The following is a 24,515-nucleotide window of genomic DNA, read 5'->3' on the forward strand; positions in this document are numbered from 1 at the left end:
CTTGTACTTATGACTCCAAATCACTGACCCCAGAACAGCGTCAGTTTATCTTGACTATTGAGACTACAGTATAGGCTCAATACCAAATGTCCACCAGTAATTCAGACTCTTGATGACATACTGATGCATCTGTTTACCATTCACTCCAGTAATGGTTAAACAGCCTATAAGTTCATTCAAATTCTCTCTCTTTATGAGAACATTCATCACCAGTCCCGTGCTTTCTTTCCGTCTTGAGCGCTGGAGCTTGTGCGGCCTCTTTTCTGTCCTGCGAGAGTGCTGCTCAGCATGTGCCGTTCAGTGAGGGATGATAATGAAGCGTTCTTTAAGTCCTGTGTTCTGCGATGCATGTTTAAAAACCTCCCGCACTCTTCAAACCCACAAGACCATGCAATATCTTCAGCTGTCTGTCCAGCGCTGTTGCAAATGCTGAAGGGAAAAAGAACAGTTCATTTGAGAAGTGTTCATATTCATAAGATGGTTATAGTTGTTGAGGATAATGTTGGCTTTAACAGGTAAACAATGGGGCATTCCGGTTATGTTTGAGCTCTGGAACTTTTGAAAATCAATATCCCTGTGTATGTATCTGATTTCAGGAATTTTATTAACTCTGCCTTTGGATTGATTATTTAAACAATGGTAATAAAATTAACTTAGCTACAGATAAAGAAAGGCATTTTTCAGTAAAGAAATTATAATTGGTTTACATGGTGTCAAGTTGATTTAAGTATCACAAGTTTGGGGTCAGTAAGTTTTTTTTTCTTTGAAAGAAAATTAATACTTTTATTCGGCAAAGACACATTAAATTGATCAAAAGTGACAAAGACTTTTACACTTACTAAATAAATAAAAAGTAATTAAATGCTGTTAAAAAATCTCAAAAGTTTGGGGTCAGTAAGATTTTTATTAAAAAAAAAAAATATATATATATATATATATATATTTATTTATTTATTTATACTTTTAATCAACAAGGACACATTAAATTTATCAAAATTGACAAACACCTTTACTAAATAAATAAATAACGTAATGAAATGCTGTTAAAAACATTAAGCAGCACAACAGTTTTCAACACTGATTGTAATCATAAATGTAATCATATTTAACAATATTACTGTTTTACTGTATTTTGGTAAAATATGTGCAGCTTTGGTGAGTATAAAAGACTACTTTCATAAACATTAGAAAAATCTTAACCCCACACTTATGAATGGTAGTGTGTATAAAAAGAATATTATATAAATAATAAACATATTCAACATATTTTAATGTTTTTTTTTTAATTTGACACATTTTGATAGTGTTTAAAATTACAACTTATATAACATGTTTTATAACATGTATAAAATACTATATAATATTAATTATATTATTATTGTTATTTATGCTACCAGCCAAAGGTTTTGAACAGTAAGATTTTTAATGTTACTATAGACTATAGACATTCATCCTTTTAAACTGATCAAAAGTTATGATAAAGACAATTGTAATGTAACAAAGGTTTCTATTTCAGATAAATTATGTTCTTCTCAACTTTCTATTCATCAAAGAAACCTGAAAAAAAATCTACTTGGCTGTTTTCATAATAATAATAATAATAAATGCTTATCAGAATATTAGAATGATTTCTGAAAGATCATGTGACTGGAGTAATGATGCTTAAATTAAGCTTTGAAATAACCAGAATAAATTACATTTTAAAATATATTCAAATAGAATTAAGTAAAAATATTTCAAACTGTTCTTGCTGTCAATGAAGGCTTGGTGAGCAGAAGACACTTCTTTAAAAAACATTAAAAATCTTACTGTTCAAAGATGTTTGACTGGTAGTGTATAAGATTGTGTTCATGTTTTAAAGTGGGCCAAACCAACTTACAACATACAACGTTGAGTGCTGAAGTGACACCAAAGATAATAAAATGAAATAATAATAATAATAATAATAATAATAAATCTGTCAGAATAACATAAAGTGATATTGAGAACATCTATAAAGTGGTAATCAATAAAAAAACAATATTCTCAAGAAAAAATGAAGATAAAGAGTTACACTATTTAAAGTTTATGTAATTGTGATAGTGTGATGATTTCCAACCAATATGATTATAAAATGATTGGGACAATAAATGTACTGCATAACAAGAATGGCATATAATTTTAGTTTTTAAGTATGCAAATATTTCGAATATTTAGTAGTTTCTCTGAAACGGGATCCACCAAAGCAACACTTACTCGAAATGCGCATCACTTGCCATTAGCACACTGATGCACTCCAAACTTCCCGCTCTGGCTGCTTTATGCATGGGTGTCTCTCCATTCGCATCCTAAAGAAAATCAAACAAGTTGAAACCCAAAATGTGAAAAGGCTGGGCATAGAGATTAACTGACAGGAATATCATGATCAACAACAAAAACCTAAGTAGATACTGCTGATTTATAATGAATAAACAAAGGGTTTTAGAGACTTTGTACCTGCTGGTTTGCATCAGCACCGGTTTGCAACAGCCAAAGCAAGCAGAAAGCCTGGCCTCCGCATGCCGCGAAATGCGCAGGAGACTGTCCGGAAACATCCAAACCTCCATTCACCGCAAACCCGCTTTCAAAAAGATTACTCATGCAGTCCAGCTAAATGGATATGCAATAAAACACAAACAACATTTGAATAAAGACTTATACGTTTTGAAGCGTGTAATGACAAACAGAATTACTTTCGTTTTTTTCTACTTGGTTAAACATAATGCTTTTTTTTATACCCATAATAGTATAAATTAATTAAATTGACTTACCGACTCTGCCTCAAGCAAAAACATAGCTGATGTCTGGATAATTTCACAAAGAACAATGCCGTGTAAAAGTTTCACTGGACGTGACAGTCACCACGCTGTTGATCAACACTGTCCCGTAATCAAACAAGATCCATATACCACAAAAAAGCAGAAGTACAAATGCTATTTAGACCACGTGGCTCTAGGATAGTGACCAATCAGGATCAAGAACGGGCAGTCATTAACACGTGACTCTACATCTATCCTCCTACGGCTTGCGAACAAGCTGTGCAGTTCCACACGTACGCACTTCACACTCAGATACTCCACTTTAATTAGTACGTTTAATAAAGAAACTGTTTACATTATGGTCTTCCGAAGAATGTCGAATTGGTCATTTGAAGTTGAAATGGGTTGGTCAGAGATAAATTAATTGTTTTGTTTTGTTGTTGATGGTTATTTGGTATCTATAACGTCTCAAATTATGTTAACACTCTTTTCTTTGCTGCAGAATTATGCTCTGTTACAAATGAAGTATGAAGAAAACAAAACTGAAAAGGTAATGTGGTGAATAATATACAGCGTAAATAAATAATAACCAATGTAATACCAGTAAACCAAAATATAAATGTGGCACAGTTTTGCGTTGTCCTTTATTTGGTCATGTACAAGTGCAAATATTTTGCAATAGCCTATTATAAATTTATTTTAGTTGCAGAGGGTGGCAAGTGGATTGGGATGGTGGACTTGCAAGTCTGGCCTTGCATGGTGTGAGGATGATGGATCTGCCACGCCACTTGTGCCATGCGCGCATGAAAGAGGCTTTGAGAGAATGTTATGTGCTGCACGCCCACAATCTAGCAGAATGCCAGCCTTTAAGAATGAGTTGGCAGCAGCAGCAGTAAACATGTACAGTGGTCACGTACTGCATTAGGCTATAACATGACAGACAAAGGCAATGCTTGTTTAACAGCTTTAGTGATATTACAAAGCAGGTCATGACAGTGTAAGCCCAAATGGTTAGAGATGGTTGATTTGTCACTGACATAAATAAATGCGTCATAAGCAGTTTAGTTCAAAACAAAATATTATGTGCAAAATCAAAGAGTTTTGCATGTACACTACTAGTCAAAAGTTTTTGAACTGTAAGATTTTTAATGTTTTTTTTTTTTTAATTCTCTTTTGCTCACCAAGCCTGCATTTATTTGATCCAAAATACAGCAAAATAAGTAATATTGTGAAATATTTTTACTATTTAAAATAACTGCTTTTTATTTTAAAATGTAATTTATTCCTGTGATCAGAGCTATTTTTATTTTTATTTATTATTCCAGTCTTCACTGTCACCTGATCCTTCAGAAATAATTCTAATATGCTGATTTGCTGTTCAAGAAACATTTATTTATTTATTTATTATTATTATTATTATTATTATCAATATTTAAACCAGTTGAGTACATTTTTTTCAGGATGTTTTGATGGATAGAAAGATCCACAGGTCAGCATTTATCCAAAATAAAAAGCTTTTGTAACATTATATACTATACCATTCAAAAGCATGCAGTCAGTATAATTTTATTTTACTTTATTTATGGGAAAGAAATTCTAGAAATTAATACCTTTATTTAGCAAGGATGCTTTAAATTTACCAAATATGATGATAAAGACATTTATAATGTTATAAAAGATTTCTATTTCAGATAAATGCTGTTCTTCTGGGTTTTTTATTTATCAAAGAAACCTGAAAAAATCTATTCAGCTGTTTTCATAATAATAATAATAATAATGATAAATGTTTTTTGAGTAAATCAGAATATTAGAATGATTTCTAAAGGATCGTGTAAATGGAGTAATGATGCTAAAAATTAAATTGAAATCACAGGAATAAATTACATTTTAAAATATATTAAAATAGAAAACATTTTAAATAGTTACTGTTTTTGCTGTACTTTGGATCTTACTGTTCAAAAACTTTTGACTGGTAGTGTATGTCTAATTGTTTTTGTTGTTTTTTTCTTTTTTTTATGTATACCTTTACACTGATTTTTATGTTTAAATTTTGACCTTTCTTAGAGACATTCTCTTAGGCCCCAAATGGAAAAAAAAAAGCTTTTGAAAATGTAAAAATGCAGAACGTTTTCTGTGAGGGACAGAAAATACAGTTTGTACAGTATAAAATCCATTATGCTTATGGAATGTCCCCATAATGATAAGAATACCAGTGTGTGTGTGTGTGTGTTTGTGTGTGTGTAACGTTACTTGTTTTTGCTACATTGTGGGGACCAAATGTCCCCACAAGGATAGTAAAACCTGAAGTTTTTGACATTGTGGTGACTGGCCTGCGGTCCCCACAATGTTAAAAAAATTATTAAAAATAGTAAATGATGTTTATCTAAAAGTGTAATGATGCAAATATGTTTTCTGTAAGGGGTAAGTTTAGGGTTAGGGTTGGGTTAGGGGATAGACAATATCGTTTGGTCAGTATAAAAACTATAGAAGTCTATGGAAAGCCCCCACAATTCACAAAAACAAACGTGTGTGTGTGTGTAAATACATTATAAAATGATAAATAAATTACTTACATTCCAATATATCAGACAAAGAACTGAGGAGAAACAAATATAGAAGACTCTCTTCTCTTTCTGATGCGGCGCGAAACTATTTGCGGAAATGACGTCACCTAGTTACAGTAGCTAACGAACCCACACACTCTTCTCTGTGCAGTGAGGTGGACAGCTGAAAGAGGCTGTTTTAGCTCTTATCTTCAGCCTTTATGTTTCTGAACAGCGTTTGGAGATATACAGCGAAATAAAATGAAGTACGTCAGCTTTGTGTTTTGGAGATTTTGCCTGTCAATGACGCAGTCCCGCATGTTTTGAAGCGAATGTCAAAAGGTAGGCACTGCTAACTACATTAGCTGTATGAGTTTGCGTTGGCGTGCTTAGGTTTTGCATATGTACACAAGTTTATGGTATAATTTCTAATAAGATAAAATATGCATATTAAACGTAGCAGAGCTTGCCAGTCTGTTAAACGTGAATATATGTGGCAGGGTTGCTAAACAGCGTTTCTAAAAAAAAAGGCTTGTTAAAGCTTTTGTCATAGAAACTAGTCCCTTGTGTGTTTATTATGAACATGTACACTGCTCTCACCTGTTTTGTAAGTGTTAATTGAGGTTTTTCCTGATCTCCAGTGTATTTATGTTTTTATTCATGTCAGGAAATTATAGAGATGCACTGATAATCGGTTTTAACAGTGAAATATTTCTACTCAATCGGTTATCAGTCCCTTAATATAATAACTGCAGCTTCTTTTTCATTTTTCTTTTAGGTTCCACTAATCAAGGTAATATTTAGAGGACAAACTGCAGACATGTACAGCCCCAAAGAGCTGGAGGGAGAAGTTGATCACTCCTTCTTTGACAGTGACTGTGAAGCTAATGAACCTGGTTCTGAGGATGGGCGGCTCAAAAAACTGAAGGCCACGGAAAGACAAGATGAGAAAACAGGAAAAGAGACACATGTTTCAATGGATCAGATAGGAAATGAAGCTCAAAGTGTAAGGAACAGTAAAGTTGAAGCCAGATTGGAGGATGATTCAAACCAGAGCAGCAGGGGACAAAGTGAAGAGACAGGATATGAAAGAGAGCGACAAAGTAGTGAAGGACTTTTTAAAGGCTCTTCATCACTCCCAAGTGCCAAAAGCTTAGAGACAATAAACAACAGCCAATCAGATGAAGGATCTAGTGTGCATTCATACTCATCTGATGAGGAAAGAGAGCAGGATGATGATTTTAAACTCAGGAAAACCAATAGTAATGTTAACAGCGATGATGATGATGATGGATACCATCGTAGTGATGATGAAAGTGAGGAAGATGTGAGATCGCCAGTCACGCGATCAACCAAACATAAGGGATTGTCTCATGGAACACCTAAAAAATCTGGAAAATTCCACAAGCTGAGCCGTAGCCGTTCATCATCTTCTGACCCTGAATCCTCCCACAGTAGTGAAGAGAGAAGCTCTTTTCCATCTCAGAAATCACCTCTAAAGCATCAGCGGGTGGGTTCAGCTTATCAGAAAGAGCGACAAAAAGAAATTTTAGAATCTGAAGACACGGTTACTGATGTGACCCCTCTTTCGACGCCAAATGTTAGTCCTTCCCAGTCCATTGATTTGGTTCTGCCCTCAAAACCTCTGGCAGCAGATGTTCAAAAGCAACAACAGCCTAGTGTTACTGAGAAGATGGTTGTGAATGATATTTCGGATGGCAGTATAAGTTCTGAAGGAGAGGATGGACCAGGTTTGTGCCATGATTTAAGATGTTTTTGTTGTTGTTCTGGCTATTTCTTACAAGTCTCTTTCTCTCCCTTGCAGAGTTTTTAAAAGTAGAGAAACAGTTAAACAGAGTACTCATGGTCTCCAGTCCTAGCAGTGTTAGCAGCAGCCGTAAGAACTATTCCTTCACAAATGAAGAGGTACGGGAGATCGACCGGGAGAACCAGCGGTTACTACGTGAACTGTCTCGGTCATCAGCCCGTTCACCAAGGGGCAGCTCCGCCTGCTCCAAAATCAGTAGTCACAGGAGTAGTGCACCACCCATACGCCTATACCACAGCGCCCTCAACAGACAGCGAGAGCAAGAGCGAATTCAGAAGGAAAACCTGGTCAGTGTCAGTCTTTTATTTAATGCAACAAGAAAATATTCTCTCTCTCCAATAGAGGGAGCTGTTTCCTATCTTTTCAGCTAACATTAGATTAGAGCAGCTTCTATTGTAAGAGAGAAACTTTAATTATTTGTCAGCCTCAGTCCATCATTCAAAAGTTTGCCGTTTTTTAAAGTATACTTTGTTCAGCAAGGATGCACTCATTTGGTTCCTAATGTCGTTCCAAACCTGTAGGACTTTCGTTCATCTTCTGCACACAAATTAAGATATTTTTGATGAAGTCCGAAAACTTTCTGACCCTACATAGACAGCAATGCAACTACCACATTCAAGGCCCAGAAAGGTAGTAAGGACATCATTAAAACAGTCCATGTGACATTAGTGGTTCAACCTTAATTTTATGAAGCTACAAGAATACTTTTTGTGCACAAAGAAAACAGAAATAATGACTTTATTCAACAATTTCTATTCTTTTGTGTCTTGAACACACGTTCATGGAAGTACCATGACACATGGTGGTTGTTTTGCTTTCAGGGTCAGAAAGCTCTCGGATTTCATCAAAAATATGTGACCCTGAACCACAAAACCAGTCTTAAGTAGCACGGGTATATTTGTAGCAATAGCCAACAATATATTGTATGGGTCAAAATGATTTTTACTTTTATCCCAAGAATCGTTAGGATATTAAGTAAAGCTCATGTTCCATGAAGATGTAAATTTCCTACCGTAAATATGTCAAAACTTAAATTTTTCTTAGTAATATGCATTGCTAAGAACTTAATTTGGACAATTTTAAGCTGATTTTCTCTATATTTTAATTTTTTTGAACCCTCAGATTCCAGATTTTCAAATAGTTGTACCTCTGCAAAATATTGATATATTCTAACAAACCATAAATCAATGACTATTTATTCAGCTTTTAGATGATGTATAAATCCCTTATGATTGGTTTTGTGGTTCAGGGTCACATATCTTCTTAATTTGTGTTCCCGAAGATGAATGACAGTCTTGCGGGTTTTGAACGGCATGAGGGTGAGTAATTAATGACAGAATTTTCATTCTTGGGTAAACTAGCCCTTTAAAATTAATAATAAGAAATGTTTCTTCATGACAAAATCAGCAAAGTAAAATGATTTCTAAAGGTTCATGTACGCTGAATACTAATGGCTGCTGAAAATTCTGCTTTGCCATCACAGGAATTAATTACATTAATTACTTTAATTGCATAAATGCAACCTTGGTGAGCATAAGAGACTTCAAAAAAAAAAAAAAAATCCTACCACCCCTTGACTTTTGAATGTTTAGATTTTTGCATGTTGGGATTCCGTTCTTCTACTCAGATGCTACTCATCAGCAGATGTTTTTGTTTCTTTGTTCCTCTTTGATATTATTCATTGATGTAATAGTGTTCTGACGGAGTGTTTAATTTAGTATTCTGTGAAAGTGTGTGTGCATGGGATAGGGGGCGCTGTCATCCACAGCCAGTGAAAGTAGAGGGACAGTTACCACATGACTGAGACGAGAAGAGACAGGTGGAAGCAGATTTGCGCACATGTTGGACTTGACATTACACTGGATTCACCCCCTAGCTTCAGTGATAGAGAACGTATTACGCAAACTCCTTTCCTTTTTTTCCCTTGCAATAAAAGTCATTTAAAGGGATACTGTAGTTTTCCCAAAAATACATTTTCTCCTATCATTTACTCATTCTTCCAAACTTGTATGATTTTCTTCTGACGTTTCATAGTATCTTTGTGTTGTTCAGTGAACTTGCCATCTGCTATAGCTCACAGATCTCAAATGTTCGTTTTGAATATTCCCAAATTTTTTAGAGTGAGTACATAGTCAGGATCTCTCTGCTAACCTTTTAATATCCTGTGGCTTTTGGAAGAAACAGTATGTTGTTTGTGTTTTGTACTCTCTGAACCTCTCTTACTCACTGTTCCACATGCATATTCTCTCACTCTCTCTCTTTTGGTCATCCTTACAGACCTCACAAATCCTTAGAAAGTCACACCCTCCTCTCTGTCAGTTTTTATAGAAGAAAACAGAAAAAAAAAGTTCCCTTATTTAGTAGAAGTAGGGATTATAAGATGCATGCACACTGCATGTTCCACTAGGTCTTGTTAGCGTTTTACTGCCTAGCAACTAATGCGGGAACACTAGAACAAGAGTGCAAGACAGTCACTCTCTTTCTTTAAGAGCACTGAGCGAGCTGTCCTCTAACTTCACCTTTACTCTATTTCCAGTCCCAGCTCTTTTCATGGGTTTTGCTTACTGAGAGGTTTCCAAAGGGCTGTTTGTACCGACATACGCAGGCATGACAGCCTGTGACATTCTGATCCTCGTGCACTGGTTATTTTTATTCTCAATGGCTCACTGTGGCTTTTCAGAGTGCATAGTTGTAGACGCACTACTCTCTTGGTTATCTTGTTTGAGGCCAGTTAATATGAGTTCATAGATGTCTGAAAGTTTTTAGATTTGAGAGTAAATCACATAAAATCTGTAAAGAAAATTTTAGTTGGCATATTTCGCCCTTTAATAAAACAAAAAGATCAAATGTTAAAATAAAAGTCTTTTTTTTAGGACCATTGTGGTATTTTTCTGAGCACATTTTCTCCTAAATTGACATGTACTGTAATGCGAAAAAGTTTTTTTTTTTATTGTAAATGACAAGCATTTATACATCAAATAATCAAATAATGAATTAAATTAGATATGAATTGCTTTTTTTATTAAACAAATTATTTTTTTGTTTGTTTGTTTTTAATAAAATTAATGAATTATTATTGTTGTTTTTCTTTTTTTGTGCAAAATATGTATGTAAAATATTCTCATTAACAATGTTCTTTTTCTGTCTTTTGTTAACCTCATCTGTTTTTCCAACAGTTTTTTGACCAAGCTAAATAAAGGCTGTCTTGGCCAGCATGCTGATAATAATGCATGTTAATAATTTATGTTGTAATTTAGCATGCTCATATGATGAATTCAGTTCAAAAAGTGAATTATGTTTCTGATCTGGCTGTGATTACTGCATAACAGTATCCTCAACCAGTTCATGCACAAATAATTTTAGTGAATCAATTGATTTGTTGCCAGAAATATATTTACTACTGCAGAGGGGTCATTCTTTTGGAAATGTATCTTATTGTGTGTTATTTTGTAAATATGTGTGATTTCAGGCATTCCTGAAGCGTCTAGAATCTGTGAAGCCCACTCCTGGCATGACCCGAGATGAACAGCTAGCTGATTACCAGCGGCAGTGCCGATACCTGGGAACACACAATACGGATGTTCCACCAGTCAAACTCAAGTCCAGTAAAACATCTGGTACATTCTTACACACAACATACAAATTTAAGCCATAGTTTGTATGAAGCACTTTAAATGAAAATAGTATGTTCAGTGATCTGCATGTCATCCCTATTTGTGCTATTGACAATTAAAATGTATGTCTTATGTAATATGAGGTCAAAAGTTAAACCTTGCAGAGTCTGCAAAATGTTAATTATTTTACCAAAGTAAGAAGGATCACACAAAATGCATGCTATTTTTATGTAGTACTGACCTGAATAAGATATTTCCCATAAAAGACATTTACATGTAGTCCACAAGAGAAAATAACAGTTAAAATTATAAAAATGACTGCATTAAAAAGTTTACATGTGCTTGATTCTTAATGCTGTGTTGTTACCTGAATGATCCACAGGTGTGTTTTATTTTGTTTAGTGATAGTTGTTCATGAGTCCCTTGTTTTTCCTAAATAGTTAAATTGTCCTCTGTTCTTCAGAAAAATCCTTCAGGTCTCACAAATTCTTGGTTTTTCAGCATTTTTGTGTATTTGAACACTTTCTAACAATGACTGTATGATTTTAAGATCCATCTTTTGACACTGAGGACAACTAAGGGTTGAAACGCTCACTGATGCTTCAGAAAGAAACACAATGCATTAAGAGCCAGTGGGTGAAAACATTTTGAATTTGAAGATCAGGGTAAATTTAATTTATTTTGTCTTATGGGAAACATATTTTCTGTAACTTGTGAAGGGGAGTACTAAATGAAAAAAAAAAGAAGATATTTAGGCAAAATAAGAAAAATGTACACATCTTCATTCTGTTCAAAAGTTTACACCCCTGGCTCTTAATGCATTGCTTTTCTTTCTGCAGCATTTTATAAATTTAACTATTATTTTCTCTTGTGGACTATATGTAAATGTATTTTATGTGAAATATCTTATTCAGGTAAGTACTAAATAAAAAATAACACATTTTGTATGATCCCTCTTATTTTGATAAAATAATTAACTTTTTGCAGATTCTGCAAGGTGTATGTAAACTTTTGACTTCAACTATAACATTCTGAGTCATGTTCTTTAGTATAGCTGGTGATGTTCTTTGCCTGTATGTAATGTGTTAGATCCTTTCTTTTATATAATATATGTTAGGTAGCCCCTATAACAAAAATTTCGGTTACAAGCTACTAAAATGTGTGTTTTGCACTCAAACTGCTTTTGTAATATCAGTTATTTAAATGCTTTAATTGCACTGCATGCATTTATTCCTGTTAAACATATTTGTTAATGTTAACTCTCAAATTAACAGTACCACACAACTCTTGTCTTTCCATGAAAACAGGAAGGACTTCAAGACCTAGCAGTAGTCCTCACAAATCTAGACCGGGAACCGCTAAACTCAGCAGAGCAACACCACGGCCTGCATGGTCCTGATCCTTACATTTTTTCATTCGCTTTCTCTACCCCCAACACTTTCACTTACATGATCTGCTCTGACTGTAAGTAGAAAATATGACTGCAAGTCACAACACCAAACATTCTGGATAAATGCTGCAAAACGGCTTGAGCTCATGGTAATTTGTCAAGATGTGGAGTGATATCAATTTAAATATTTGTCGGAATAAAAACACAGCTAAGCATTTGCTGACATGAATTATTTGACAGTGTGCTGCTATATATGAGAGTAAATGAATTCAATCAACATTGTTCGGGGACCATAAAGTGTGACATTTTCATTTTCAAAAGTACTAGTGCCTATATGTGACAGACAATAAAGACTTTCTATATGTTTAAGCTGTGTTTTGTAAAGCCATTGTTGCTGTTATCAGAATAATTAATTACGTGACATGAAACTGTAAAAATCATGTGAAATAAAGCTTTGTTAGTTAGGGTAATTTTCAGTGTTGATTTTCAGAAAGTGAAAGTGATTTGTTTATTGACCCAGCTGTATGACACTTGAATACTTGGCATGCTGGTTTGAAATGATGCACATGCTCAGACAGTGTCCTGTCTGTTACAATGAATGTAACAATGCTAGTTATTCACCTGTCACTCCTAAAGTGCTTTTAAAAAGGCTGACTGACACTTGCTGACAGACTAACAAGCTTATTATGCAAGCACACAGACTGGCACAGTAGTAATTTTTAAGGAGGACTCTGTTAAGTTGTTTGACTCATATTACTGTAACTAGTTACTGTTACTAGCTTTTACTGAGATATTGCTATGATAACAGTTAACAGTTATTTTGATATATTTTGATAACAGATATATGATGGCAGTTAACAAATCATCATTATTTAATGTGCATTCAACATTTAGTCATTTTATTTATTTTTAATGTATTTAATATAATGTTATAATATAAAATACTATAATTTTATATTCTGTTGTGTTACAATATTGTGATAGTTATACACTACTGTTTGAAGTTAGTAAGATATTTTAATGTTTTTGAAAGACGTTTTTTTAGCTCACCAAGGCTGCATTTATTTGAACAAAAATGCAGTAAAAACAGTAATATTCTGAAATATTATTACAATTTAAAACAGCTCTTTTCGCTTTTAATATATTTTTAAAGTGAATTATTTTAGTAGCCATTTTTCCAGTCTTCAATGCTACGTGATCCTTCAGAAGTCATTCTAATTTCTTGATTTGGTTCTCAAGTAACAGTTTTTTTTATTATTGTCAATGTTAAAAGCAGCTGTTCTGGCCATGATACAGGATTCTTCGATGAATAGAAAATTCAAAAGAACAGCATTTGTTTGAATTTTTGACTAATTTAATGCACCCTTGATGAATAAAAGTATTGATTTCTTTGGAAAAGAAAAACTCACTGACCCCAAACTTTTAACAGTAGTCTATGTACTATATTTTGTGTAATATGAGACTTCAAGAGGTGTTCATAAATTCTGTTAATGTAAATGTTGGTGAATGAGTATGAACTAATATGAGTCCTTTACCATTGCAGAACTGGGTAACACTTTATTTTAAGGTCCATAATACAGAGTAATTACCTAATTAAGTACTTAGTAGTAGTCGTTGTACTTGCATGAAACAAAATGTACTTACCATGTAACTAAGTTATGGAACAGCCTTTAATTACGTTTTGTAATTATGTAGATGTAATAGGCAGCTACTGTTACACATATGTAACAGGCCGAGTCTGTTACACAGCTACTTGTACACTTAAGTACAATCTTGATATACTTTATTTTAAGTAGCTTATGCCTCTGTAATATTCTGTAATTTTAATGTAATTAGAAAGGTATTACATGTATTTAAGCTGTGCTGCTAGATACACAAGAAGTACGCTTCAGTACAATTTTGATACACTTAATTTGAAGTAACTTATGTCTGTGTGCTTACATTTTCAATTACATTGTATAAAGTGTGCAACACATGGAACAGTATTTTGGTTACATATGTAGCTGTGTACAAGTACAACGGCTACTACTAAGTACTTAATTAGGTAATTACTCTGTATTATGAGACCTTAAAATAAAGTGTTACCCAGAACTGATAGAAAACCTTTGACTTTTTTTATATTAAGATTTGTAAAATGTGACAGTGAGAAATATTATGTTAAAGAAAGAAACCATAAGCACCACAGAAGTTGTATTTTCAGCTTTATTCTTATTAAAAGAACACATAAGGTGGAATACACCACAAGAACAGTCAGCTTTCCAGTGTACAGCCACTTACTTCAGTCCGGCAATAAATGTGTTCAGCTAGCTACAGAAGAGAGGAGCCACTGTAGAACATTATGGATTGATTCAAATAAATAAATGAGAAAAAAAATAATCACTTTCAACCTGACCAGACTGAAAGTCATTTAAAACTGAGGGGCAGCAGGTAGACTTAAATATATTTACAAGTGTTGGGGTGGAGGGTGCAGTCAGTGGCCACCTACGATCACCTGATCTCAGTCCACCCCTGGGCCAGCCTGGCTAAGTACACTTCCCCTACTTCTCCCTGGTTGTTAACACTCTACACAATTAAGACATACACAGCGCTCAGGGTTTCCTTTGGTGGGATGGACAAGATGAATGGAGAATGTTTATGTGAACTTCTTGATCTCATCGTACAGGACCAGCACAAAGGCGCCACCCATGCCTCTGAGCACGTTAGACCAGGCACCCTTGAAGAAAGCTTTGGGTCCCTCATCCTTGGTGATCTTTTTCCAACAGTCGACTGTGCCCTTGTACATAATGTCAGCTTTTGGGAAAGAAAACATGCGTTAGACTGATTGTCAAACAGTAAGAAGTTTATGCCAAACTGCGTGTTTCTTTGGCCTACCTCCTTTGCGTCCAGACTGCATCATCATACGACGTCTGACAGTGTCGAAGGGATATGAAATGATACCGGCAACAGCTGTGACAGTCTGGGCAATCATCCAGCTGATGACAATGTGTGTATTCTTGGGGTCTGGGAGCATACCTGAGTGATAGAGTTAGGCAATGTCATTGAGGTATATTTGACAAGCAATTTATTTTTTCCACATCAGATGTTTCCCATTAGTAGCTTACCTTTAGCTGTATCATAGACACCGAAGTAAGCAGCTCTGTAGATAATAATGCCCTGGACAGACACGTTGAAGCCAAGGTAGAGACCCCTAATACCATCAGACTTGAAGATCTTGGCAATGCAGTTCCCGAGACCGGTGAACTCTCTCTCCGCCGCGCCTTTGCCGATATCAGCAGCAAGCCTTGTTCTGGCGAAGTCGAGAGGGTAGACGAAGCACAGAGAGGTGGCACCGGCAGCACCGCCAGAGGCAAGGTTACCGGCAAAGTAACGCCAGAACTGGGTCTTCTGGTCCACTCCTCCAAGGAAGATCTTCTTGTACTTGTCCTTGAAGGCAAAGTTGAGGGCTTGTGTGGGGAAGTATCTGATGACGTTGGCGAGGTTGCCTCTCCAGAAAGACAGGAATCCCTGCTCTTTGGGAATTCTCACTACGCAGTCGATGATGCCTTTGTACTGTTTTTCAGCTGTGATCTGTTTGCTGGCATGCTGGACCTGTGAAGGACCAGAGTTTGGATTGGTAAGTGGAAGATGGCACACTTTGTATTATTGTGCTGTTGTGGATTATCAAGATGTAATATCATTTTTGGTCATGTGCCATTGCTGCATGATCATCTTGTGTGGGAAACCCCAAAAGTTGTCTCTGGTTTTTAATAAAAATGGAAGTGTTCAGAGTTTAATTCTTTACACTCAGTGATCAGACTGTCCACGTGCGAGAGCTGCACTTGGCGTCACACCCCACTTGTGCGCGGGGTTTGAGTATTGGATTGCAGCCTCCAGACTATTTTTAACTCAAAACTTACACCGAATATCGCTGCTCTTCACAGTCACGATCTTAACACACATGGTTGGCCTTTATGAACCCCGGCACTGATGGAAAGAGTGACGGAAGTCGTCAAGGTCAAATATTTAAATATATTATCATTAGTATTTTTACAGTTCTTTTGGGAAATGCACTCCTTAAATGACAAATAGCATTAATCTAACATAAATTAAACTTACTCTGCTAAAATTACACTATTTTTGACAGTTCTTACTAACGCTTTTTAAAAGTAGCACCATGGACAGCGCCATACGTCGCATGCATTATCACTAAATCCTGTTCATTTGTTTAGTCTATTATGTTTAATTAATTGATTCATTTACTTTAAAAACGTATTATACAAGTTCATTGCACTTTCTTTTTAATCTATACAGCTGTGACGCACATGCAACTTTTTGAGCTATTTAGAAAGTATTGTGAATAATTATTTAATTTTTATCCTAATTTTAAAAAGTACCTGCAATAACAGCTTGACTCTTTCAATGGGGGCCACAGCTGTCTTGGAGATGGCAGCGGCCACACCACCGGCCAAGAAATCCTTCAAGAAGCTGATCACCGCGTCAGACATGATGTCTTATCTCCTGAATGACAATCTCACCACCAAAGCACCCTTTAAGAACCCCAGCGACGCCCCTTCAAATGGACGAGTGCTCGTGTTTGCTCCTAATATATCCGGACTCATTATCGCGAGAGGAGCAGATGATGGATCCACGAGAGACCGAACAGAATCTCAAAGCTGAATAAATATCCCGGGTCAGAGGCCATAAGTCTTACGTAAGTTCATTAATGTTCTGGGCCATGGAACTGGGGACGTTTAAAGGACAAATTTTATTTCTCACATAGCCCACAAATGCATTACCATAAAACAAATCGATTCGTAACAGCTGGGAAAAGGTTTTGTATATTATAACAAATTAAAATACATTTGTGAGTAGCCATAATTTTACCACAGAATCTTGTCAACATTGCATTGGATGTTTACATGAATATTACTGATTATGAAAAGAAAAAAAAAGTAACAACTATAATTATGTTGTTTACTAAATCGTGAGTTTTAAATTCATTCATACTTCCTGGATCAAACAAACATTCATGTCTAATAATTATTGGCCAGTATATAATACCAGTTCAGTTTTTTAATGGTGCCACAAAACTTTCAAATGTTATTTATCATTTAGAATATTAAATATTAGACATAATATGGCCTAACTTAAATTTGATCATTCTACTGAACACAGACATTGCATTTCATTCAAACTTACTGGCAATTATTAGTGACTACGTTTGATTGCTTCCTGATGTTTACAGGAAAATTTAATCAAAACTACTTTGAGAACTATATTCCACTTTTTATGAAATCACCCTACATATTCATAAGTTTCACGTTAAGGTTAAGCGACCTCCACTCCCACGTGTGTCACGTGACAGACTGGCCCTAAGACTAAAGGAACTTATTTAGTTTTTGCAGCTATTTTTTTTAAATACACTTATTACAGTGACACATTAGCTTAGTTTATTATTTATTATAATGTAGTCGTAATGCTTAGATGCTTGTTTTTTAACGTTTTAAAATTACTGTATTACCCAAATATATAACCTCAAAGTAGGGCTATTAAACGATTGCGTGCAAAATAAGAGTTTGTGTTTATATAAGATATGTGTGTACTTTATTTATTATGTATATATTGATACACGCAGATGCATGTATATATTTAAGAAAAATGTTATATTTTTATACAAAATATTTAGATGTACATATAAATCATGTTTAAATATATATAAATATATGTTAACACATAATTAATATACACAGTACACACATTTTGTATTTTACATTTTTGTAAACACAAACTTTTATTTTGCTTGCGATAAATTGCGATTAAAATCCCTACCTCGAAGACTGGTTGGTAATTTTATGTGTGGTCCCACTTACAGTTTAATTATATGTTTGTTCTGAATAATATGGACTGATTTTTTGGAAACTTTAAATGTAGTTTGTGAGTAATATTGCTATTTTATTAATTACTTTATATTTATGTGTTACATAATGGCATGTAGAGTGTTTGAATGTGCGTTCACTGCATGTTCTGATTGAAGTTTTAGATATTTGAAACCACTACCCCCCTTGTTCTCCCCCTCAGTCTGTTAGTTAGGTCTGTTGCCTGGCTACAGTACAGCCGTATTCTCCTTGAGATGTTTTCAATGTCACTAAAACAAAGCAGGAGGCACGTCTTTACAACACAATGAAAGTTTGATTGGGTGCCAGGCGGTAATAACACATCAGCTCAAATTTCCTCAATCAGAACAAAACCATATAATTCTCTTTCTGTCTATTTTGAAGCTGGAATATTATGCTGAGAAATTAATATGCATGCCAAAAACGAAAAGTGAGCGACTAACTTGGAAAATTGTTTATCAGTGTAATAATTAAAATAATCTGTTTTTTTAATTAAAAGTGCTAACGTTTTTTATTTTGCGGATTGTGTTAGGATTTATAATTTTTAAACTAAAAAATTAGCCATCCATTTAAAAAACTAAAAGGCTAAGCGCGTACTCCTGGTCTCGTGTACAAACATCAATCACGCGCATTTTAGATTTGCTCGTGCAACTGCAACCCTAGGCGAAAGCGCTTGCTGTTGCTACGGACAACTTGGCTAATCTTCTGTAAAACAGTAAGCAGACAGTGTCTCGTATAAAAGTTAGATTATTGATAGATTACACATAGATTATTGACATTTAAGACATTATATGGCGACTGAGCTCGATGAATGATTTATCAAATTTAATCTCTTTCTTCTCTCATAACGCACTTTTGGAAAAGGGCTTCTGAGGAGAGTTGTTCAAACGTAAAACACTTAAGTCAGGATGTCCACTGTGGCTTCTGTACGGCTCCCGGCTATTCAGCACCCTTCATCAAGACTTGGAGATCCAGAGCTCATCTCTCTCCGGGGTTATTCCACAGACTGCGGCAGAGATCAGAGATGCTGGCTGCCTCAGAGAGGAACCAGACCTCAGTCTCCAGGAACGGAAAGTCTGGACTCTGCTTTTCGCAGTGAGAGCAGAAGAAGTGATATCAGTTTCCTGATGGAGAAAGGAAAAAGAGGAGGATTAGATATTCCAGAGCAAATTCCTGAGGGAGACGAGGTCACCCACGACCAGGATAAAGCCAGAATACCTGCTTTCCGTAAGTCACTAGTCTGACGTTTATGGAGCTCGTTAGTATCAGTATAAAGGCGCTGCACCACCTAGAGCTGGGGGTAAAAAAATGGTAGCTTTGTAAATTTATGGGGGTCAAATCAGTATTTTAGCACTTGAAACGGCGCCAGAGGACTGATAAACTGCTGACATTGTGCCACCGAACACGTGTTGATCACGGCTGCTTACGTATAATTAGAAATCAGCACTTCTGTAAACGATTCTTTTAAAAAAATTGTGGAAAAAACATAAATGACCCTCGATAGTTTTTTTTTCTGTTTGTTTGTTTGCCAAATTATTGGATTATTTCAGATTTCTAAACAACATAACACATCTACAAAAATACGCAAATCTTTAAATTATTTTAATGCAGTTCAATGAACCTTCTCAAAATGTTTCCAGCAAAATGTTCCAAACTTTGTCATGAAAATATTACAATGCAAATATAAATATATATAAAAATATAATTTATAAAATATTTGAAGCATTTTGCTGTTATACTTCGGTACCCATTCAAGTAAATAGCCTAATGGATGTATTAAATGCTGTAATTATAAATAAGTTTGTTATTGGAGTAGGCCTACACTTTTTAAAATACTAATTCAATCAACATTTTACGTTTACTTGCCGATTTTTTTTTTTCATTATTTGTGATATATTTATTAACAATTTCTGGATTAAATTGCTTGTACATTATTTTCAGTAATCAAGAGACTGTAGTCATAAAATCATTAATTTTGGGGATATTTTTAAAGGTTTTCTGGTTTTAACCATCGCAATTAGTAAGTTCCATTATTATTCATTCTTCCACGTGTTAGTCCACAAGAGGGCGCTGTCTCATCAGGGGAATAACTGTCTGGTGGTCAGTGAAATTTGAGTATCTTTCTTGCTCAGTCTCAGTTACTTGTATAAATACTTCTAATGAATGTAAAGGAGCAGTATCCTGTAGCAACGTGTGTAGTTCAAGAAAAGGAAGCATGTTTATATTTTACATTTTTGCATTGTAATATTTTCATGACAAAGTTTGGAATATTTTGCTGTTATACTTCGGTACCTAATGGATGTATTAAATGCTGTAATTTGTCTGGTTTGTGTGTTTGATATAGGTCACAGGGCAGCATCAGAAAATCGCTCTGTAAGTAGAGTCTCTCATACAACATATTCCAGCACTGGGCCATGGATGAACGATCAAACAGATCAGGTAATACACACATTAACACAAGATATGTTTAAATTATTGCAATAAAATACATTGCAGCTTACTATTACATACAGTAGCCCAAAATATGAATATTTTTGACTACTTATACATAAATATTATTAAATTTGATAATTGTGCAAAAATGCTGCACCATGCTGTAATATTGTGAAATATTATTACAGTTTAAAATAACTGTTTTCCATTTTAATATATTTTCAAATGTAATTAATTTCTGTGATGGTAAACATGAATTTTACTACTTACAATAGCTTACTATTGCATACAATAGCCCAAAAAAAGTTTAAGTTTAAATACTTAGTTAGGTTTTATGTTATTAAAAAATTTATTAAAAAGATGTAATTAATTTATTTCAATTATTTTAATTGAATAAATTAATTTTACATTAATTTATTCAAAATGCTTCACTGTGCAGTTTTAAAAAGTAATTTATTTATGTGATGATAAACATGAAGTTTACTGTTACTTACAATAGCTTACTATTACATGCAGTAGCACAAAAATGAGTATTTTTGACTATTTAATATATAAATATAATTAAATTTGATAATATATCAGATCAAGTATTTATTTCAAATACATAGTTAGGTGTAATGTTCTAAAAAACATCAATAGATGTATTGCTTATTAATAATAATTTAGACTGCATTTATTTGTTAAAAATGCTGTGGTGTGCAGTAATATTGTGAAAGATTATTACAATCTAAAATAACTGTTTTCTATTTTACCATTTTAATAATATTTTAAAACTTAATTTAGTTTTGTGATGGTAAAGATGAATTTTTAGTAGCCATTACTCCAGTCTTCAGTGTCACAGAAATCATTCTAATATGATTCAGTGCTAATGTAACACTTATTATTAATGTTAAAAACAGTTAACAATTTTATGGAAGCCTAATGCATTACCATTCAAAATTTTGGGGTAGATAAGATTTAAAATACTACTAAAACTAATAATACAAATACTACTACTACTACTAATACATTTCAGGAAGCATTAAATTGATTAGAAGCAAAAGTAAAGACATTTATCATGTTAGAAAGGATTTCTATTTCAAATAAATGCTATTTTTCTTAGTTAATCAAATAATACAAAAAATACATATATGTCACAGAAAACAGTCCTTTTAAGTTGTAATAATATTTAACAATATTGATTTTATGGTTTGATTAATTAAATACAGCCTTGGGGAACATAAGAGACTTTCAAAAACATAACAAAAAAATCATAAAAATAAAAATCATATTTTTTTTTTTTTAGAATGTACTTCCACTACAAACCAACTTGGGACCTGTTTGTTAAAAAAAAAAAAAAGAAAAAAGAAAAAAAAAGAAAAATCAGTGATATTAATGCTGATTCCCATCATTTGTTTGCAGATGTTTCCTGGTTTAAAAAAATATTTAATGCAATAAAAAAAACTTTTTTCCCCAATTCATATATGTTTTGGAGCCACTGTTCACAAGTTTGCACATGTTTTCAATGCACAGTGTGGTTCCATAGAGTGCAGTGCATTAATACAGGCATATTTTCAAGTATCCCCATGTGCTTTCCTCTCAATGACAAAGTTGCTGGCCAGCGTTCCTCCTTTTGACATCAAAGCCTGGCATTATCCCATTGAGAAAGAGAGCTACTGCTCATGTAGAATAAAACATAAGAACTGATAAAATCTCAGCTGCAGCTCAGTGGTTAACACCAATGTATAACCGAGTTTACCCAGGAGAGATATTAGCAAAGAGAGATAAAGAAAAGTAGAAGGAGGGAGAGTACATGTGCAAATGGGTCTGTGAGAGAGAAAGTCCTGCAAATCTGCAGGTGTCTGTCTTCTAGAGGGGGTGTTGTGTGTGATTAACCCTGCCAGTCTTATCCCTGGGGTCCTGTCTGTCTGACCGACTGAACCCAGCACCCAGGCCCCCTCGACTCCGCCTGGTCACGAGAGCTGCCTTAGTCACACAGTGGGGGTACAAACACACATGCACACACACACACCCGTCACAAGAGTCAGAGTGGGTGTATGGATAAACACACAACCCCTTCATCCCATCCCGCTCACAAAAGAAGCTTGAAATGCTGTCACTCATCATATTTAATACATTCAGTACTTTAAAATCTTTCCGTTATTGCCGTTTTTAAATGAATCTGCAAGCTAACCAGGGAGATATGATCTTTTAGATATTACACAGTTTAGAACAGATCTTCCGTGATCAATTTATAATTGTTCAGTTCATTTATTTAAAGCAAAAGTTCACTTTCAGAGGAAAAATGTAAAGATAATTTACTGCTACCTAACTGTCTGTCTTGAGCTGGAGTAATCAGAGTACATGCAGACCTAGACAAGATAAGCATTTGAGGTTTAAAGTTTATAAATTGTCAATTTTTTTAAGAAAGTAACCGATCGTTTTGCTAGGTAAGATCCTTCTTCCTCGGCTGGGATCGTTTAGAGCCCTGCATTTAAACTGCATTTTGCAAGTTCAGACTCGCAGGCACCATTGAACTCCCACTATATGGAGAGAAATCCTGTAATGTTTCTTTACGACTGAAGAAAGAAAGATGTAAACATCTTGTTTGACAAGAGAGTGAGTAAATTATCTGTAAATTTTTGTTCTGGAAGTGAATTTCTCTTTTAAATCAAATTTGCAGTTATATTGGCAAAACCATTCTGCAACATATAGCATAACTAAAAAATTATCTAAAAAATATTTATATTTGTTCATTTGGTCAATAAAGGTCATAAGGGTCATTTTTTTCAGGAACTGGACTACATTTATCATGATGTATGTTTATGATTTACTAAAACTGGCTCATTTGAATCATTTATTCAAAAGTTGATCTGGTTCATAATATTCTTTCATTCAGAAATCTATCAATCCTGGTCATGCTGTGTTTTTAATTCAGTGAAAAAAAAATAAAAAATAAAAAAAATAAATAAATAAATAAATAAATAAATCAGTTATGAGTCATTTATTGGACTAAGTTCTTTCATTTATGGCAGTTTGATTGAACTTTTTTGCAGTAATGTTTAATCTCCAGGAAAAAACAAACAAACAAACAAACAAACAAACAAAAAAAAACATGCAAAATATTAGCTGAAAAACACACGTTTGAGTGCATTTTGCTTTCAACTCATTTCAGTGTGTTAGGGTTACAAGTGAAAGTGTGTGTTTCTAGAAAGAACAATAATATAAAACACATATTTTGATTTCATAATTTTGTGTTTAAAAATTATTACACTAAACCAATATACCAATTCCACTTTTTCTTTTAAAGCTGGAAGATGAACTGAAAGAGCGCATTCAAAATACTGGAGCTCTGACACTTAAAATCCTGTTCAAGAACAACCACCCTGATGGCAAACCTCTTGTCAACAGGTAAAAACAGACACGCACAGATGAAAATATCAGAAATGTTTCTATTTTCTTATGGTATGTTGTTTTGCTAGACCTGCTTTACTTGAGGTCCTTACAAATTACCTAAGGAGGCCTGTCACAGCTAAACAGCTGAAAACCCTTTTATTTCGGTATGTAATGACAATGCTCTAACAATTCTTAAAACAAAAATTATGTTGTTATGCTTTCCAGGACTGTCTAATTATGATTGTTTTAAGATCCATATAAAAATATCCTGCCTTGCTCTCTCTGCGCAGTCTGCACCTCTCTGACCGAGTGCTTATCAGTTTTGAGGAATTGTATGGTGCCCTGAAAGACCCAGACTCCAATAAAAGTAACCCCGTGGGTCTTCTTACAATTCCTCAGACAATGGCCCTGCTGAGAGGTCCTGCACGCAGCAGGTGAGATCTCTGTAGTCCTGACACACTACTATATTTTTGATTAAATGAATGGTCCAGTTAATTTGAGAGGAATTTCATATTAAATATGATATTCTTTGTTGTCATTTGTGGGAAAGTGGAGAGTAAAATATCAAAATGTTTTATCATTAAAATATCAAAATAAAAAGCAACTTCATAAACAGTTATTTAAAATATCTTACTAAAAATGTAAGAAAAATAATATAAACACATTTCAAGGAAAACATTTC

The 24,515-nt window shown here is 34.3% G+C and overlaps 4 protein-coding genes across 8 annotated transcripts in view; 2 read left to right on the plus strand and 2 right to left on the minus strand.

Annotated features, from left to right (window-relative positions):
• Positions 1 to 57: 57 nt before the first annotated feature.
• ankrd37 (ankyrin repeat domain 37) lies at positions 58 to 2,943 on the minus strand. The gene is made up of 4 exons (XM_051134292.1): positions 2,790 to 2,943; positions 2,476 to 2,628; positions 2,236 to 2,327; positions 58 to 429 (listed from the first exon to the last, which is right to left on the minus strand). Exons 1-4 carry the CDS (start codon positions 2,811 to 2,813, stop codon positions 207 to 209), a joined length of 492 nt encoding a protein of 163 aa, XP_050990249.1. The 5' UTR covers positions 2,814 to 2,943; the 3' UTR covers positions 58 to 206.
• Positions 2,944 to 3,047: 104 nt separating this feature from the next.
• cfap97 (cilia and flagella associated protein 97) lies at positions 3,048 to 12,993 on the plus strand. 2 transcript variants are annotated; one of them, XM_051133657.1, is made up of 6 exons: positions 3,048 to 3,181; positions 3,280 to 3,327; positions 6,099 to 7,071; positions 7,146 to 7,435; positions 10,618 to 10,765; positions 12,070 to 12,993. In XM_051133657.1, exons 2-6 carry the CDS (start codon positions 3,298 to 3,300, stop codon positions 12,159 to 12,161), a joined length of 1,533 nt encoding a protein of 510 aa, XP_050989614.1. In that variant the 5' UTR covers positions 3,048 to 3,181; positions 3,280 to 3,297; the 3' UTR covers positions 12,162 to 12,993. The 2 variants fall into 2 exon arrangements, with proteins under 2 accessions (XP_050989614.1, XP_050989701.1); XM_051133744.1 differs by lacking the exons at positions 3,048 to 3,181; positions 3,280 to 3,327 and adding an exon at positions 5,244 to 5,662.
• A 1,343-nt stretch (positions 12,994 to 14,336) lies between these two features.
• slc25a4 (solute carrier family 25 member 4) lies at positions 14,337 to 16,722 on the minus strand. The gene is made up of 4 exons (XM_051133985.1): positions 16,526 to 16,722; positions 15,254 to 15,740; positions 15,024 to 15,164; positions 14,337 to 14,942 (listed from the first exon to the last, which is right to left on the minus strand). Exons 1-4 carry the CDS (start codon positions 16,634 to 16,636, stop codon positions 14,785 to 14,787), a joined length of 897 nt encoding a protein of 298 aa, XP_050989942.1. The 5' UTR covers positions 16,637 to 16,722; the 3' UTR covers positions 14,337 to 14,784.
• si:ch211-197n1.2 (EF-hand calcium-binding domain-containing protein 6) overlaps positions 16,719 to 24,515 on the plus strand; it is a 36,722-nt gene continuing 28,925 nt past the window's right edge. The window contains exons 1-6 of one of the 4 annotated variants that reach the window (XM_051133454.1): positions 16,719 to 16,842; positions 18,890 to 19,252; positions 20,370 to 20,464; positions 23,748 to 23,848; positions 23,920 to 23,997; positions 24,124 to 24,267. In XM_051133454.1, coding sequence (XP_050989411.1) covers positions 18,934 to 19,252; positions 20,370 to 20,464; positions 23,748 to 23,848; positions 23,920 to 23,997; positions 24,124 to 24,267 — 737 coding nt within the window. In that variant the 5' untranslated portion in view covers positions 16,719 to 16,842; positions 18,890 to 18,933. Of the gene's footprint in view, positions 16,843 to 17,999; positions 18,456 to 18,505; positions 19,253 to 20,369; positions 20,465 to 23,747; positions 23,849 to 23,919; positions 23,998 to 24,123; positions 24,268 to 24,515 lie in introns of those variants that run through there. The other 3 variants (XM_051133533.1, XM_051133379.1, XM_051133308.1) reach the window with 3 other exon arrangements.

The sequence above is a fragment of the Labeo rohita genome, chromosome 1 (genome assembly GCF_022985175.1).
Source record: "Labeo rohita strain BAU-BD-2019 chromosome 1, IGBB_LRoh.1.0, whole genome shotgun sequence".
Lineage (NCBI taxonomy): Eukaryota > Metazoa > Chordata > Actinopteri > Cypriniformes > Cyprinidae > Labeo > Labeo rohita.